The 14,068-nt window shown below is 35.9% G+C and overlaps 1 protein-coding gene across 1 annotated transcript; it reads right to left on the bottom strand.

Annotated features, from left to right (window-relative positions):
* Positions 1 to 961: 961 nt before the first annotated feature.
* On the bottom strand, positions 962 to 13,056 carry ALX1 (ALX homeobox 1; the record flags this gene model as incomplete). The annotated part of the gene is made up of 2 exons (XM_009867705.1): positions 962 to 1,602; positions 12,928 to 13,056. Coding segments are annotated over 2 exons (450 nt in total), but the record flags the coding sequence as incomplete, so codon positions are not given.
* Between the last annotated feature and the right edge of the window lie 1,012 nt (positions 13,057 to 14,068).

Consider the following 14,068-nt stretch of genomic DNA (forward strand, 5'->3'; position numbering starts at 1 on the left):
AAGGAGCTTGGAATGTGACAGGGGAAAGGGAGGAGAAGTAAATCAAAGCAGATAGCAATTCTCCAGATGTAAAGTATTTTTCTTTTCCTCTATTTTTTTTCCACCAGAAATGTCAGAAAGTCTGCTGACATTTTAATTCCTTTGTGATAGGCTGAGACCTGAGAGCCAAATCCTGCTGCCACTGCAGTTGAAAAGATTTCTCTTATAGACTTTAAAGGGAGAAAAGAAGTTTTACACTCTAGGAAAAAAAAAAAAAAGAAAAAGAAAAAAGTATCAAGAAACTGTAACTAAAACTAAATGAAATGTACTCTTATAACATCTTGAGATCAGTTACAACTGCCAGTTCCAGTTGAAACTGACAAGCCTTGGACTTTTTTTCTTTTCAGTTTGACCTAGCATAACAAAAAACAGTAAAACTGACTGGATTAAAAGTAAGGCTTTGCTGTTGTTGTGGGGTTTTTATAAATCTGGATTCTGCTGAAAGTTTCACAGTGTTATTCCATGCTCTCTTCTAGCCACCTAAGTTTCGAGATACCCTATATGCAATCTTAAATATTTCATCTGAACACCATTTGACTTGCATAATCTGTGTATGTCTTTGAAAACTCTGTAAAACACTGTAATCCTGCTTTTGGTGATACATTTGGCAAAATATTCATTAATTAAAGGAATACTTTCTATTCTCATTACATTAGTTGTGCACTGATATAACTCCAACAAGCTCAATATGCACTTAGCAAAGCACCAGAGCTGGCTCTGAGAGAGTTAGGTCTACAGATTACACCTACAACATGAACGATCATGTATTTCCTCCTCTGCATAGTGTGCTTAAAGATTTACTTCATGTGTTTAGTGTAATAAATCTATTTTCCTTTACAGAGTTGTTCCCTTATGAAGTATTCATTTGTAAAACATTAATTTTATAGACAGGATTGCTAAAAACCAATGGAGTAGACATATTTGCTGTATAGTTTTATTCTTTCTTGCAGGTTTTATAATCATATTTCAACAACTGGTACAACAAAACATATTTCTATATAAAAACAAAAACAAAGAGAGCTTGTTGAGCTTGATGCATGGTAAATCTACTTGGTTTATTCTCATTTTATTGTTAAATATTATAATGCATTTGTTTAAGCAGACATCATGTATATTGTGATTTCTAGCATTCCACACACAGCAGCTTATTGTTGTGTCCTTTAAATACGGAAAATAAAAATGTTTTCAGTTTGCTATTAAAAAAAAAAAAAAAGAAATGAAGGAAGGAAGGGTACTGCTATATTACATGGCCCAGGAAATATTGGCAGCATGCTCTTTGGCTTTCATCCGTAGAACCGCAATGCTGGAGGACCTCCTTTCAAACTCCGGCTTAGTTTCAAAAGCATGTCCATTGGTTGCCCCAGAGAGTAAAGAGTCAGTGAAAAAATTGTTGAGGGGTACGTGGCTGAACTGATTCTGGTGGTTTGAAAACCCTGTGTAGCCAGAATCTGTCCGGGGTGAATGGGAATAAGGTGTCATACAGGAGGAGGTATCTCGTGGCAGCATGCAGGAGGTAACCACAGAACCACTAGCTGCATTCCCTGCCCACAGATTGTTCTGAATCTGGAACATATAAAAATGAATAAGATTAAGTTTAGAGAGTTCATCTTTTACTTTCTCTGATGCTTGGTTTACTTTACTTGACACATCCATTATAAGTTCTCCTCTAAAACATGCAACAGTTACTTAGCAATCACGCTATAAAATAATATGAAGATACTACATGACTCAAAATAGTGGATCATTCACTTAAGAGCAAGTGCTACCGAATCATCTTCTTTGCTCTGTCATCCATTTGCTCTGTGGCTGTACCCTGAGTATTTACCATTGAATCTCAGGATGTCATCAGCCCAATCAGTCACTAAAATTTGTGGAAGCACAGAGCTAACTTCAAAGAAAAGATGTCAAAAGAGTGTACAATATCACAGCTCTTTCCTCCATAGCAGCTTCTAATCAAAATTCTTTTTTAATGTAACGGTAGGAAACAGAATAAAAGGGTGAGCAAAACAAAGAAGAATTTCTCAAGCCACAAATCCCAACAAGTATTTGCAAAATTAAATATTGAGAAGCCTTGTTTAATTACTTTAAAAGAAATTAATCCATAAAATACTAGCATGGTTGATAATACATCCAAGAGTTTTTCCCAAAGTTACTTCAAGGATTATTTTAAGATAAAAATTGTTTTCATGGTGTTTTTATATTAAATTATACCTGAGGGCATTTCTGGTTCAGCTCTTAGCTTTAACTCACTGCACTGTGCATCCCTGGAAAATGTTTCATGACGACTAGGAGACAAACTTCATGTTTACTAGCAATGTCTGCTGAAGATCTGGAGTAACCACGTACTCAGGCTTTGATGTGCAATGTCTTCTATACTTGCCAGTCACTTAATGCCTCATTTTGAGTCTCAGGCCTTCTCCTATTTATGTATAGATGCTATTTATGGATAGATTTTTTTCCCTATTTGCTACTAGATGAACAGAAAAAAAAGACTTTCAAGTATAAGTCAGCTCCTGTCATTATCTCAGACTGTGCATTCTCCCATTCCTCCTCTATTCACTTTGCTTTAATCAAACTTCATACCCAGCAACTGTCCTGTCTTTTTAAACTCTATCAGTACTATATGGGCATAATTTCTGATATAATCAAACTTCTTTGGTCATTCTCACTTGCACTCACCATTAGACAATATACAGCTTTATATTGCATCTCCATTTTTACTTATACCTCTTTCATGAATACTATTTTTAAAAAGTAAAAATGTACAAATATCCTGATACAGGACATTTGTAGCCCTCATTCACTGTACAGAACTTCTCAGCCAGTAGCTATATTCTTTTCTTTTAGTTTTACTTCGCTAAATTTGTCTTCGTCCTAAAAATCTGTTGTCTGTTCAGTACATCATTTCTCTGATGTACTGGGATTGAGCCCACATCTTTGTTGTCTGCTATACTTTGGAATAATTGCAATTACTCTTTGTTTAGCACTGCAAAGTGAATTCCAACTTCAAACTTATTTTTCCCTTCATGTTCCAAATCCATAGACAAAGGAATTTTGGCTTTTAGACACATAGGTTATCTCTCTAGCTGAGTGATTATTTTTTTCTTCCAAAGTAGAGGTCAGGGGAAGTAATGAATTATGAGAGAGACACACATACACACACACAAAATGAAAACATGTTTCTAATGTTGAGTTGTTTTTTTCCCATTGTCCTACTATTTTGCAACAACAAATACCCACCAAACCACCAACGAGCTAAATAGATAAATTATGGTTCACTGAACTCATCTAGCTGAGATCTAGTGCAGATAGCACGGATGAGATAGACTCTTATTTTAAAAGTTAATGACGTGAACAGTTGTATTAGCAGAGGTTATTAGGAGCTGACAAATTAATTTTATTTCCTTGGCAAAATGTTCTGGTTTGGTTTCCTGCAGAAAGCTGGGGAAAAGTCATGGTAGTAACGTCTCCCTAAATTATTCGTCTGCCCAACTCCTTGTTCACGTGGACGTGCACGCATACAGGCATATCCCCACTTCCACACCCACTTACATGAACACAGCTTGCCTCTCCAATTCACACACACATGAATAGGCACAGCTAGTCAGGCACAGCTCAAGCATCTGCTGCTGCTTATCTTAGATGGTCTACTGAGAGGTAATGAAGTGAATAAGGTGTCTGGGGAAGGATATCGGGATTTTTCCTCCTTCTTGTGGACCTACTGAGATCTACAGGAGGAAAGAGGCTCTAGTGGAAGTTTCACAACTTTCAAGTTCCTATCCTTCTCTCCTTCCTTCAGCAGTTTATAGAAGACTCTCAAACATCAGCACGTGAGAAGCCCTCTGCAGCTTGCCATGATTCTCAACTGCCTTATTACTCCTTAATTAACCACTTGAACCAGCCAGAAACTTTTTTTGATTTTCAGAGGAAAAGAGGTGGGGATTAAATGACATAACTTATCTGGACCTATGTGAACCACTGGCTTGCATGCAAAAGTTTGTTGCATTCAACCTCATAAAACATTCCCAAAGAGACCAGTACATCTCTTATGACTCAGCATTCAGGGATTCTTAAGTGTCCTTCAGTCTGGAATTTTTCTCAGATCCTGGTACAGATTTACAGAATGTGGCAGGAAGGAAACAAGGGACCCTGAAGGTGTTGGAAAGTGGAATAGTTAAATGTCTGTCAACAGGGAAGTCACCTACTAAGACTCATAGGGCTTACTGCCTTCTCAGACTTGGTGAGTTTGGAGCCATGCAGCATGTGATTAGAGTGCAGAAGAGAGTAGTAAAGAAGACAGCAGCTGAACACCTACAAGATCCAGAGGATATCTTCACTTTGCTTGGAAGATCAAGCTGCACACATTCTGTCTCAATCACGAACTGGGAAAATCAGAAACCCAGTCATCCATATAAGAACCATTGTCTTTGTTTGTTTGTTTGTTCAGGAACACTAGAAACTTTTAATTGTAGTTTACTGTATTTCATAGTTGCGTATAAGTTTCTTGCAGCAGTGGTCACAGATTAAGTAACTGTTGGGATTTTCTTTCCACTTCTTCCTAAAAAATAAATCACCCATTCCTACTTTTATGCTGTTCCATTTCAGCTTTTACTAATTCTTTTTACCAGTTCTATACTGAATTGAAACAGGGAGAACAGGGAGCTAATATAGCTAAAAAAGAATCAAGAAATATTCATATGTGTATATATATATGTGTATATATACATATATATATATTTCAAACACATGCACACAGAACCCCATTCTTTTGGATGGTATCTTCAGGCCAAATAGCTAGTCTCAGAACCTTCACAACAGGATGAATTTGCCCAAGGGGAGGCTACTTCATCTATGCAACATCTAATACAAGATCTAATTCTGAAGGAGCATATCATTTCCAAAGCTAACTCACACATAACAAAGTCTCTTTATCTGACTTACTAAGATTTCTTTTCAAGAAATGCTGTGCCAAATGCTGCAGTCACCCAGGCTGCACAGATATAATTATGCGGAAGAAAATCAAGAGAAAGTTTTGTTTAAATAGGAACACAAACTAGTCTGCCTTTAAAACAGTCATGATGCAAAACTTCGAAAAATTCAGAGTCTCAATTTGAAAGTGCCCAATAATATATGTGGTCTGGAGGTATCACAAAATCACTATTTCCTTCCATATTTCTAGAAGTTTAGTTTCCAGTAAACTAAGTTTAGTACCACCAATTTTTCCTGATATTTTTATCCTAGACAAATATCTTTCAATTTAACTTCAGTGAGATTTCACAAGTGTAAATGAGAGGACAATTCAGCTGCAAACCCTAAAATATACCAATGTCTTGTTAAAGAAGTATATGAACAAGCTATTCATTCCTAAAACTTTCTAAGGGGTGCCCTAGGTTTCCTCCTTAGAGGAAGGAATCCAAATTAATAAACTTAACTTCAGAAACTTCACAAGATGCTAAGAAAGCTTTATATCTTCTCTCAGGAGACAATTATGCGTTTCAAAAGAGTGTTTCAGTCCTATCAATTTTCTATTCATTTTAGTTGGAAGAGTGACTTCACTTTTGATATACATTTTCATTTCTTAGCAAGGATTTACAGCGTAAACATCTTGTAGTGAAATTTAGGTGCAGAATGTATTCTTGTATTAAAAATAAATGCAGCTATGTTTTACAATAAGTTAAAATTATCAGACTTTCTGGTATGTTGGAAGGAAAAGGGACATTAGGTACATGAATTTAAAGAAAATATTTTTCCTCTTAAACTCTTGTGTTATCCACCAACTATATAAAAGGCAATTCAGAGACTGTGAATGAGGCTATACATACAGGACATCTCTGGTTTCTGTTAACATCACAAACAACTTGAGTTTTGCTCTTGTGGTTACCATGAAATTACCAGAGCCCTTCAATATATTTACCCACTGTATGTTTTATACACACACACATACACACACCCTTCTCGATAGAAAAAAGTAAGATTTCATAGCTGTGACAAGAACATAACTGGAGAGTTATGGCTGTTAACAGGGTTATGATATCATTTCCTAAGCATACGACCTTCTGCTTGACACTCCAGAGGAAAATTAGCTGAGGTAATTGGTCATCCCGCTTGCTGTCATTGTTTTTTTTCTGTTAAAGTGTCAAGCTCGAGCTTTCTTACGCAGCACCTGGAGAAATCACATAAACTCAAATCCACAAATTTTCTGAGAGTTTTACTATCACTTACTCAGGTTTGGTTCTCCCATCACCAAATGTCTCCTCTCATGTTATTTGAGTCGCCTGTCCATCCAGACTGGAGTCTGGTTCCATCAGACACACATACGAGCACACAGATCTTCTATCTGAGTGAACATGTGTTTTAGTACTTCACTTGGGAAACAAAAAGTTAACCTATTTAACATCTCTAGATATGAAGTAATAAGTTATTTTTGTCATTACGATATTGCATATGTTATATGTTTGTTATACGTTAGTGTAATTACTCTAGTAAGTAAGTAGAAGCTACAAATTGACTCTATTTTCAAGATGCTCCTAGTCCATCCACACAATTAATTTGATCTGTCACTTAGAATCATAGAACCATAGAATGGCCTAGGCTGGAAGGGACCTTAGAGATCGTTTTAATCCAGCCTCCCTGTCGCCAAAGCGCAGGAAGAGATTTGCCTGTACTTCCCAAGTTTGCAGATTCATAGTTTCTCAGAATAAATTAAATAGAAAAAGGCCTCTGCGATTATTATTCCAAACCCTTGCTCATAACTAACTTAGACTTTAGATTAGGCTGTTCAAGACCTACCAGCCTAGTTTTGAACAGCTCCAGCTACACAGATTCAATGACTTCTGTGAGCAACCTCTTCCAAGGCTTAACAGCTCTCATTGTATTTTTTCCTTTATATCTAGATGGAATACCTCTTGGTGTAATTTGTGATCATTTTATAGAACCTATTGGACCTAATGAACATGTAAAGATCTTCTGTACTATATCGGGTTCAGGTACATATGAGAGAGCTGCAGCACACCATTTTCAGATAAGGGCATAAAACAAAGCCTAGGCCTTGGTAGTGGGAGGCTTAATGCTCACTCAGTCTACTTTTAGGTCTGATGTAGGGTGGACAAAGTAAAAATCTGCTCACTTGATTCCATGATTACCAAGTTTAGTATGGTGTGTAATAATGGGGGATTTGAAAAGTCATCAAGTTCCTATTCCAGTACAGGATGTTTTGTAGACAAACTGTAACTTCTCCCTACTTCAGTCTCAGGGACATTTACAGTAAGAATTAATTATATTTCATGTCTACGATACATTTAAAAACAAAATTTCATACTTTGAAATATACTATTAAAAAGAAGTTTCTAATTCCCAGATAAAGTCATTTACATACTTAAAGAAATAGATTTTTCACAAACCTCCCACCAAAAATAATTAAGTAATGTTGAGACTGTGACGAGGACCACATACATTGACGGTTTAGAAACAAGAAAAGCTAAAATGTAGTGCCCCAAGAGTCACCACCCAAAAAGATTAGAAGTGTTACTCTTGTTGGAAGATCAGCTACAGCAGTGCAAGAGTTAGCACATATGCAGCAAGAGACGTACCATCCAGGTGGTGGCCCAGCCTGAGCTCCATGCTGTCACAGCTAGACAGCATGAGTCTATGATAAAACTTCTTTGAAGCTAGCTCAGATATGTCTACCATATCTACTCCTACTTAATCAGCGTACCCAGAGCCTTAATGAACTATTGTGATTAACTGTCATTTATATTACTACAGTTAAAAGAATTTTTAAGTCCTATAGCATGTGGTGTCTAATACTTGCCATATGAAAGATTTAATTGGAGCATGTAACTTTGATTATTGCTAATGAGAATTACCCATATGCACTAAGGCTAGAGCAGAACTGTAATGATGATCCAAGGACTTAGTATATAACACATGTATACTGATACCGCTTCTACACTCTTTGATTGCCAAAACAAATCATGTGATGCCATACTGTTCAACACGCTTAATTTGATTTAACAGTCTGGTGGATGGAATGTAAACTTCATCCTCTTCTATTTTTGAGATTTTTAGCATTCTTCCTTCTTTCTACACCTTCTGTATCCCTTCAGTTCCCATACTTTTGAAATGCTTTTCTTTCCTTGGGGTTCCCACCTGCACTAGACTGGGGTTTTCCACAAAATAAAACAATTAAATTCAGTCCTATCAAACTCTTACCTGCATTTTTAAGTAAATAAGGGAAGCAAACAATACATTTCACATGTGATGGTAAGAGCGTAAGTATGATGGTGTGGTGGGATAAAGCCTTTCCAAAGAACTCATGACAGCAGAATTAGGCTTAAAGAACAGGAAAGAAGAAAAGATACAAGATGTGGAAAAGCCCTAGGTGGGACAAAAATACTGCTTCTTATAACTGCTTTTCAAGGATAAAATTTGATGTTTGTTTAGATAGTGATGCACTTACATTTATAGAGATAACATCTTTATAAATTTAACTCATACAGGGAAAGCTGGAGGTCTGTGTGATGATAGTATAAGCTTTTGATCAAATTTCACTCTCATGTGTGTAAATAAGAGGAGGATAAAAATGGAATTTTGTCTCAGACTTTTTGCTCCTTTGCTACTTCTCATACTTAAACATTAAACCTGACAAGGTCAAGTACCCTTTGTAACATTAGCCTTCTCACTAGGCATAGGACAGCAAAAGTAGTCAAGATCAATAAAGTAAGAGAAGAGCAAGGCTAAGTAACCTTTTATTGTTCCTCTCACAACACATAATATATAGATCTATCTAAGATAACTATAGATGTCTGCAGCTGAACCTGGCGTCAGAGGAAAAAAAATACATTTTTAGATATCCTCTTACCTATTTTATACCTTACATTTTAGAAAGAAAACTCAGTTGATCAGATTTTCACCAGCTTGAAAGGGACCCCATCTCTGATGCAAAAGTCCCTTTGGTTAAGTTTCCTAAACACAAACGTCTAATATTTATCTGACCACCAGCTTCCCCCCTTGAAGGGTACATCCTTCTTGTAAGTCTTGATCATCAGCACTACAACAGTGTCTCAGATATCCCAAGACATCTTTAATAACACCAGACGTTGTAGTTAGGTGACCAACTCAAGTATTGCTTGTTTACTAACGTTTACTCAGATGAGTTGAAGTAAACATCTCCATGAAGTGAATCTGCATTCATTTCCCCACTGATGTAAAGATGTTGCCTCTTAGCTTTCATACCTCTGGCAGAGTATTGCTAGTTCATGAGGCTCAAAGTGCCTGGTATAAGAGTTTTAACCAGTGAATTATTTCCTGAGTATGCTTAAGACAGCTTTAGGCCACAATATGTTGCAACTGCAAGAGAAATTTGAAGCTTAAACAGTGAAATTTGTGAAACTAAAATCTTTTACTGAAATGAATGAAAAGTGTTGTATTTTCCTAGAAAAATCTGATTTTCAGCATAATGTTTTCAAAACTTAAATATTTCATCTGAGTCAAAATTTAAAAATGTTGTGGCATTTTTAATGTTAAAGCTTAGAAAAAAACATGTGAATAACAGATGATTCTCCTGGAATACTGTACTCCTCTGCAATCCAGGTGTTGTCAGTATAATTAATGAAAGATGTATGCATGCAGAATTTGGACAGTTTAGGAGATACTGAACATGGCAGCCAGCTGAGCAACTATTTTGCACAATAAGCAACACCTAAAGTTAATGTACCGTAAAAATAATTAGGGTTAGTCTGAATTAGCAAAGAAAACAATTACAATCTAAGAAAAAAAATAAAATTGTTTATTACTATTTTTAAGATAAAGGTGTGTGATTTTATTGCAAAATTAGACTGCATTATAGATGTCAGAGTTGGACCAGGCTATCACCAGAGATTCCTTCCAGTCTCAACTATTCTCTAATTCCGAACCAACCTTCTATCTGAAATAAGTTGAAAAGATTATTTCCTCACAGGAAAACCTTTCAGGTTTATATAGTCTCACAATGCATAACAACATGACGTTCTTAATTTATGATGAAGATAACTGAAGAGTCTAAGCAGGGGTCTCCACACCCTCTGCTGACTGCAAAAGAGACTGATGTTTCTGCTGGAATGCAAATGGGATGTCTGTTCTGTGAACATACCCATGGTGGGGCTCAAAACAGAAATCTTCAAACTGCAAATTCATATAATGCACACCAGAAATTCACATTTGTTCCTTTTCCTTCTGCCACACAGCCGTAAACATCCCAGCTTGATTTCATCCTTTTTCAACATTCATCATATATTTTTGCCAGCAACAGAGTCTGTTTTCCCCCATGTTAATAAAGGCTCCATAAATAAGCTCTAGTGGTCTGTGTTCCACAATTCCCCAAAAAAACGATTTACTCAAAAGTATGGCAAAGCTCATCTAGTATTTGCTTATGTCAGTGTCACAGTAAGAGTGCTTGTAGATGGGAAGGGGAATGATATAATAGAGGAAAACAAAAGAAAAAGAAAAAAAGAAAAGGAAAGAAAAGAAAAAAAAGAAAAGAAAAGAAAAGAAAAGAAAAGAAAAGAAAAGAAAAGAAAAGAATAGAAAAGAAAAGAGAAAAAGAGAAAAAGAGAAAAAGAGAAAAAGAGAAAAAGAGAAAAAAAGAAAAAGAGAAAAAGAGAAAAAGAAGTATTTGGGTCTTTTTCTCACATTAACTACACTGAAATAGTGGAATTGTTTGGGAAATCGATCTATAATACTAAAATCACACATGTAGAAAACAGTTTTAAATATTTCTTTCCACCTGAACTGTGGAATATATTAATGAGTTTGTAGCAAGTCATATACTTTATATTTATTTTCTTTTACTGAGGCGCTTATAAATGGGTATCTAGTTCAAAAGATTTGAATGTAGCAATGTTAGTGGTCATTGTGTTTTTACCAAAGAATTTCATTATCTCACTCATTCTCACTGGAAATGTTATGTGTGTGATACAGACGTGGTTTTATTGAAGGTAAGGATTTAAGAACGTGAAACTATGAGGAATTACCACCAGACTAACAAGAATGTGAACTTCAAGTGACTGTTCTGTAATAATTGCCTGGACACCTATTCATACTCCAGTATAGAACAAGGTAGCCACATTCTTCACAGAGGAGTAAGATACCTTGTTTTAATCATGCAGCCAAACTGTGCATGCAAGCACTCAACCAAAATAGCCAATGTGAAGCAGACTCACACCTTCATTTAGTACCTTGCTGCTGCTCACGAAGCACGATACAGTTCAACGACGAGTATACCTTTTATATTTCTATAGATTTCAATCTCCTGTTTTTAAGAACTTAGAAGTTAATGACAGTAAGATTTGACAGGTTGAAACGTAGTTGTGTCATCAGCCTATGAAAAATATTTTTTAGCAAATTCCTAAATAGAATTGCAGTAAATTGCGTCATCCTTTTAACAATCTGGAAGTATAAAACAGATGTTTCATTGAGTTTGGATTTTTATGGATGATACTCTCATACAATTCAAACCTGTTTATTTTTTCAAAATAATTCATTTTGAGACAACCATTTTAAGTGCTTACCAATGACTTACATTATTCCATTATCTCAAGTATTGTGTCCTCTTACTTAAAAACAGAGTGTATTATGCAGTGGTTTCTGATGTAATTTGGGCTCTATTACATTATAAACCAAAAACAAGTAGAATATTAAGTGCCACCAGATCTGAAATGGTTGTGCCCACGGTTTGAGCCTCTGGTACACAAACCAGCTCTGGCCCAGGCACCAAACCTGGTAACGTGTAACGTTCTCAGAGATAAGGCACTTTAAACTGGGTAGATGGCAGGTAGGCCCAAGGCCTCTGGTTCAAAGCTCATCATATTTAGCCAATGCACAGCATGATCAAAGCAAGCACACATAGAATATTATTATATTCTTAAGGTTAGTAGAGATGCTGCTACCTCATGAACTAGAAGAGCACCAGGAAACCAACAGTTTCTACAACAGGGACCCATACAAGATTTATGCTTTATATGGTGGTTTCTTTTTTTTAATTGTGTGGTAAAAGCAATGGGAAGCTACAGACATGACAAACAATAGCTTCAGAATAAAAGTATTCAGTGTACCAAAACAAGCAAGCAGAAAAACAATAGAAGAGAGTGAAGCAAGGCAGTAAAGCAAAGGACTGGAGAACAGAGATGGAAGATTATGATCTTATTACACAGTATACCTTACTAAATACTAACAGAGCACTGAAAAAGGAAAAAATAAACAAACTACTACTGTCCAAGAGAGCTTTCTGTTCTCTCTACTTCCTTCTCCCAGCTGTATTCATTCGATTCTGATTGTACTTGGCCGTAATATTATTTCATGCTAGTAGAAGACTTGTATTCAAGGGTCTATTGAGGTCCATAAAGAAATGGTGCAAGTTTAAAATGTCAGAAGGAAGCTGTCTAGAGATCGCATAGTTTATGCCTCATCTTACTAAAGCATACAAGACCAAGATTGTTAGGACAGCTGTGTCTGTGAATATAAATATCCCAGAAGGTAATTCCTGACTTTATTGCAGTAAAAGTTACACCACTCCTGTCAAGCTCAATGGGTCTAGACTTCATCAAGAATTTCTGTATGGACCTAAAAGTGATTCAAATCCCCACAGAATTTTGTACACAATCACATTGCTAAACATTCCCAGTACATAAGCTATGCAAAACTTTACAGCTCCTAAGATTGTTGTTTAAAAAAAAAATTTGTACTTTAAGAGTTAATTTTTCATACTGGATGTCGAAACTGTTGTTCACAGTGATGATGTGTCTAGAGAAAACAGAAAACTGAACACAGGAAAGTCTTCACGCATCTTCTGCACACATGTGTGTCTAAGGATGGTAAATGTTGAATCGAATTATGGCTTGCTCTTTACCGTACCTGAGGGTAGCTGTCAGTCCTTGGAAGAACAGATATATCATAGGTGGCAGCAAAATGGCTCTTAGCCTGCTGGATCTGACCATAACGTTCTCTTTTCCTCCATTTTGCTCTTCGATTCTGGAACCAAACCTAGTGTGCGAGGAAACAATTATCAAGGTAAATTCAATTACGTACTGTGCAAAGAGTTATAGGAAAAAAACTGAGACGTTTTGCATTTCTGTTTATCCAAGTAAAGAAATTTCTCCACCTGAGGATGATTTTCTCACAGTTTAAATCTTCTCAAAGTCAGACTTGTTTAAGTTATTTGTGGCTATTTTAAAAGTATATATTATTTCCCTTCTAGTGTCAAAAAAAAAAAAAAAAGGGAGGAAAGATAATTTTGTCAGGCAGTGCTAATTTTGACAGGGTTCAATTCTGTAGAGGAAAATCACCAAGTAGCAGCAGGTCAATTTATAAAGAAAAAACTTTCTCATAATTTCACACGACCACTGATTTGATATGACTGCCAGAGATCTGCTTTCTAGAGGTACATGTAATCTTTATCAAATGCAGTTATCAAAAGGCAGGAAAAGTAGAACAGTAGCCTGCACTGCAGAAAAGGTTTCTATAAGAAAGCCTGACAGGCCAGGAAGATAATAAATTCACAGACATCTTTAAAACTATTGCAATGCTTTTTCCACATTTGTGTTAGGTAATAAAGAGAAAACTAAAGAATGGCACTTTACATTTAGGCTATGAAATAATTTAGACATGAAACAATGCCTTCTTATAAACTAAAAGCTATTTTCTTTATGCTTAAATAACCTTTATGCTTCTCTGTAATATTTTGAGTGTTTCTTGCTGTGACTAATACCTGTCATTGTCCTGTGGTCTTCAAAGTATTTTTTTTATTATTTTGAAGAGTTTAGTTTGGGCAGACTAAGACTTAGCCTGATGAATTAAATGGATTGCTAATAAAAGTGACTGTTTCTTTGTAAAGGTAACATTATCCAAACCTTTACTGTTCAGCTGTGAGTAAACTCATTCCAATGCTTTTAAAGAAGTCACACTATTATCAAAACCATTATATTTTTATGGAAATAATGCCAAATAATGCTAAGAACATCATTAATCCATTCGGGTAGATACATACAAGAACAGA

This window comes from Apaloderma vittatum, unplaced genomic scaffold (assembly GCF_000703405.1).
Source record: "Apaloderma vittatum isolate BGI_N311 unplaced genomic scaffold, ASM70340v1 scaffold39324, whole genome shotgun sequence".
Lineage (NCBI taxonomy): Eukaryota > Metazoa > Chordata > Aves > Trogoniformes > Trogonidae > Apaloderma > Apaloderma vittatum.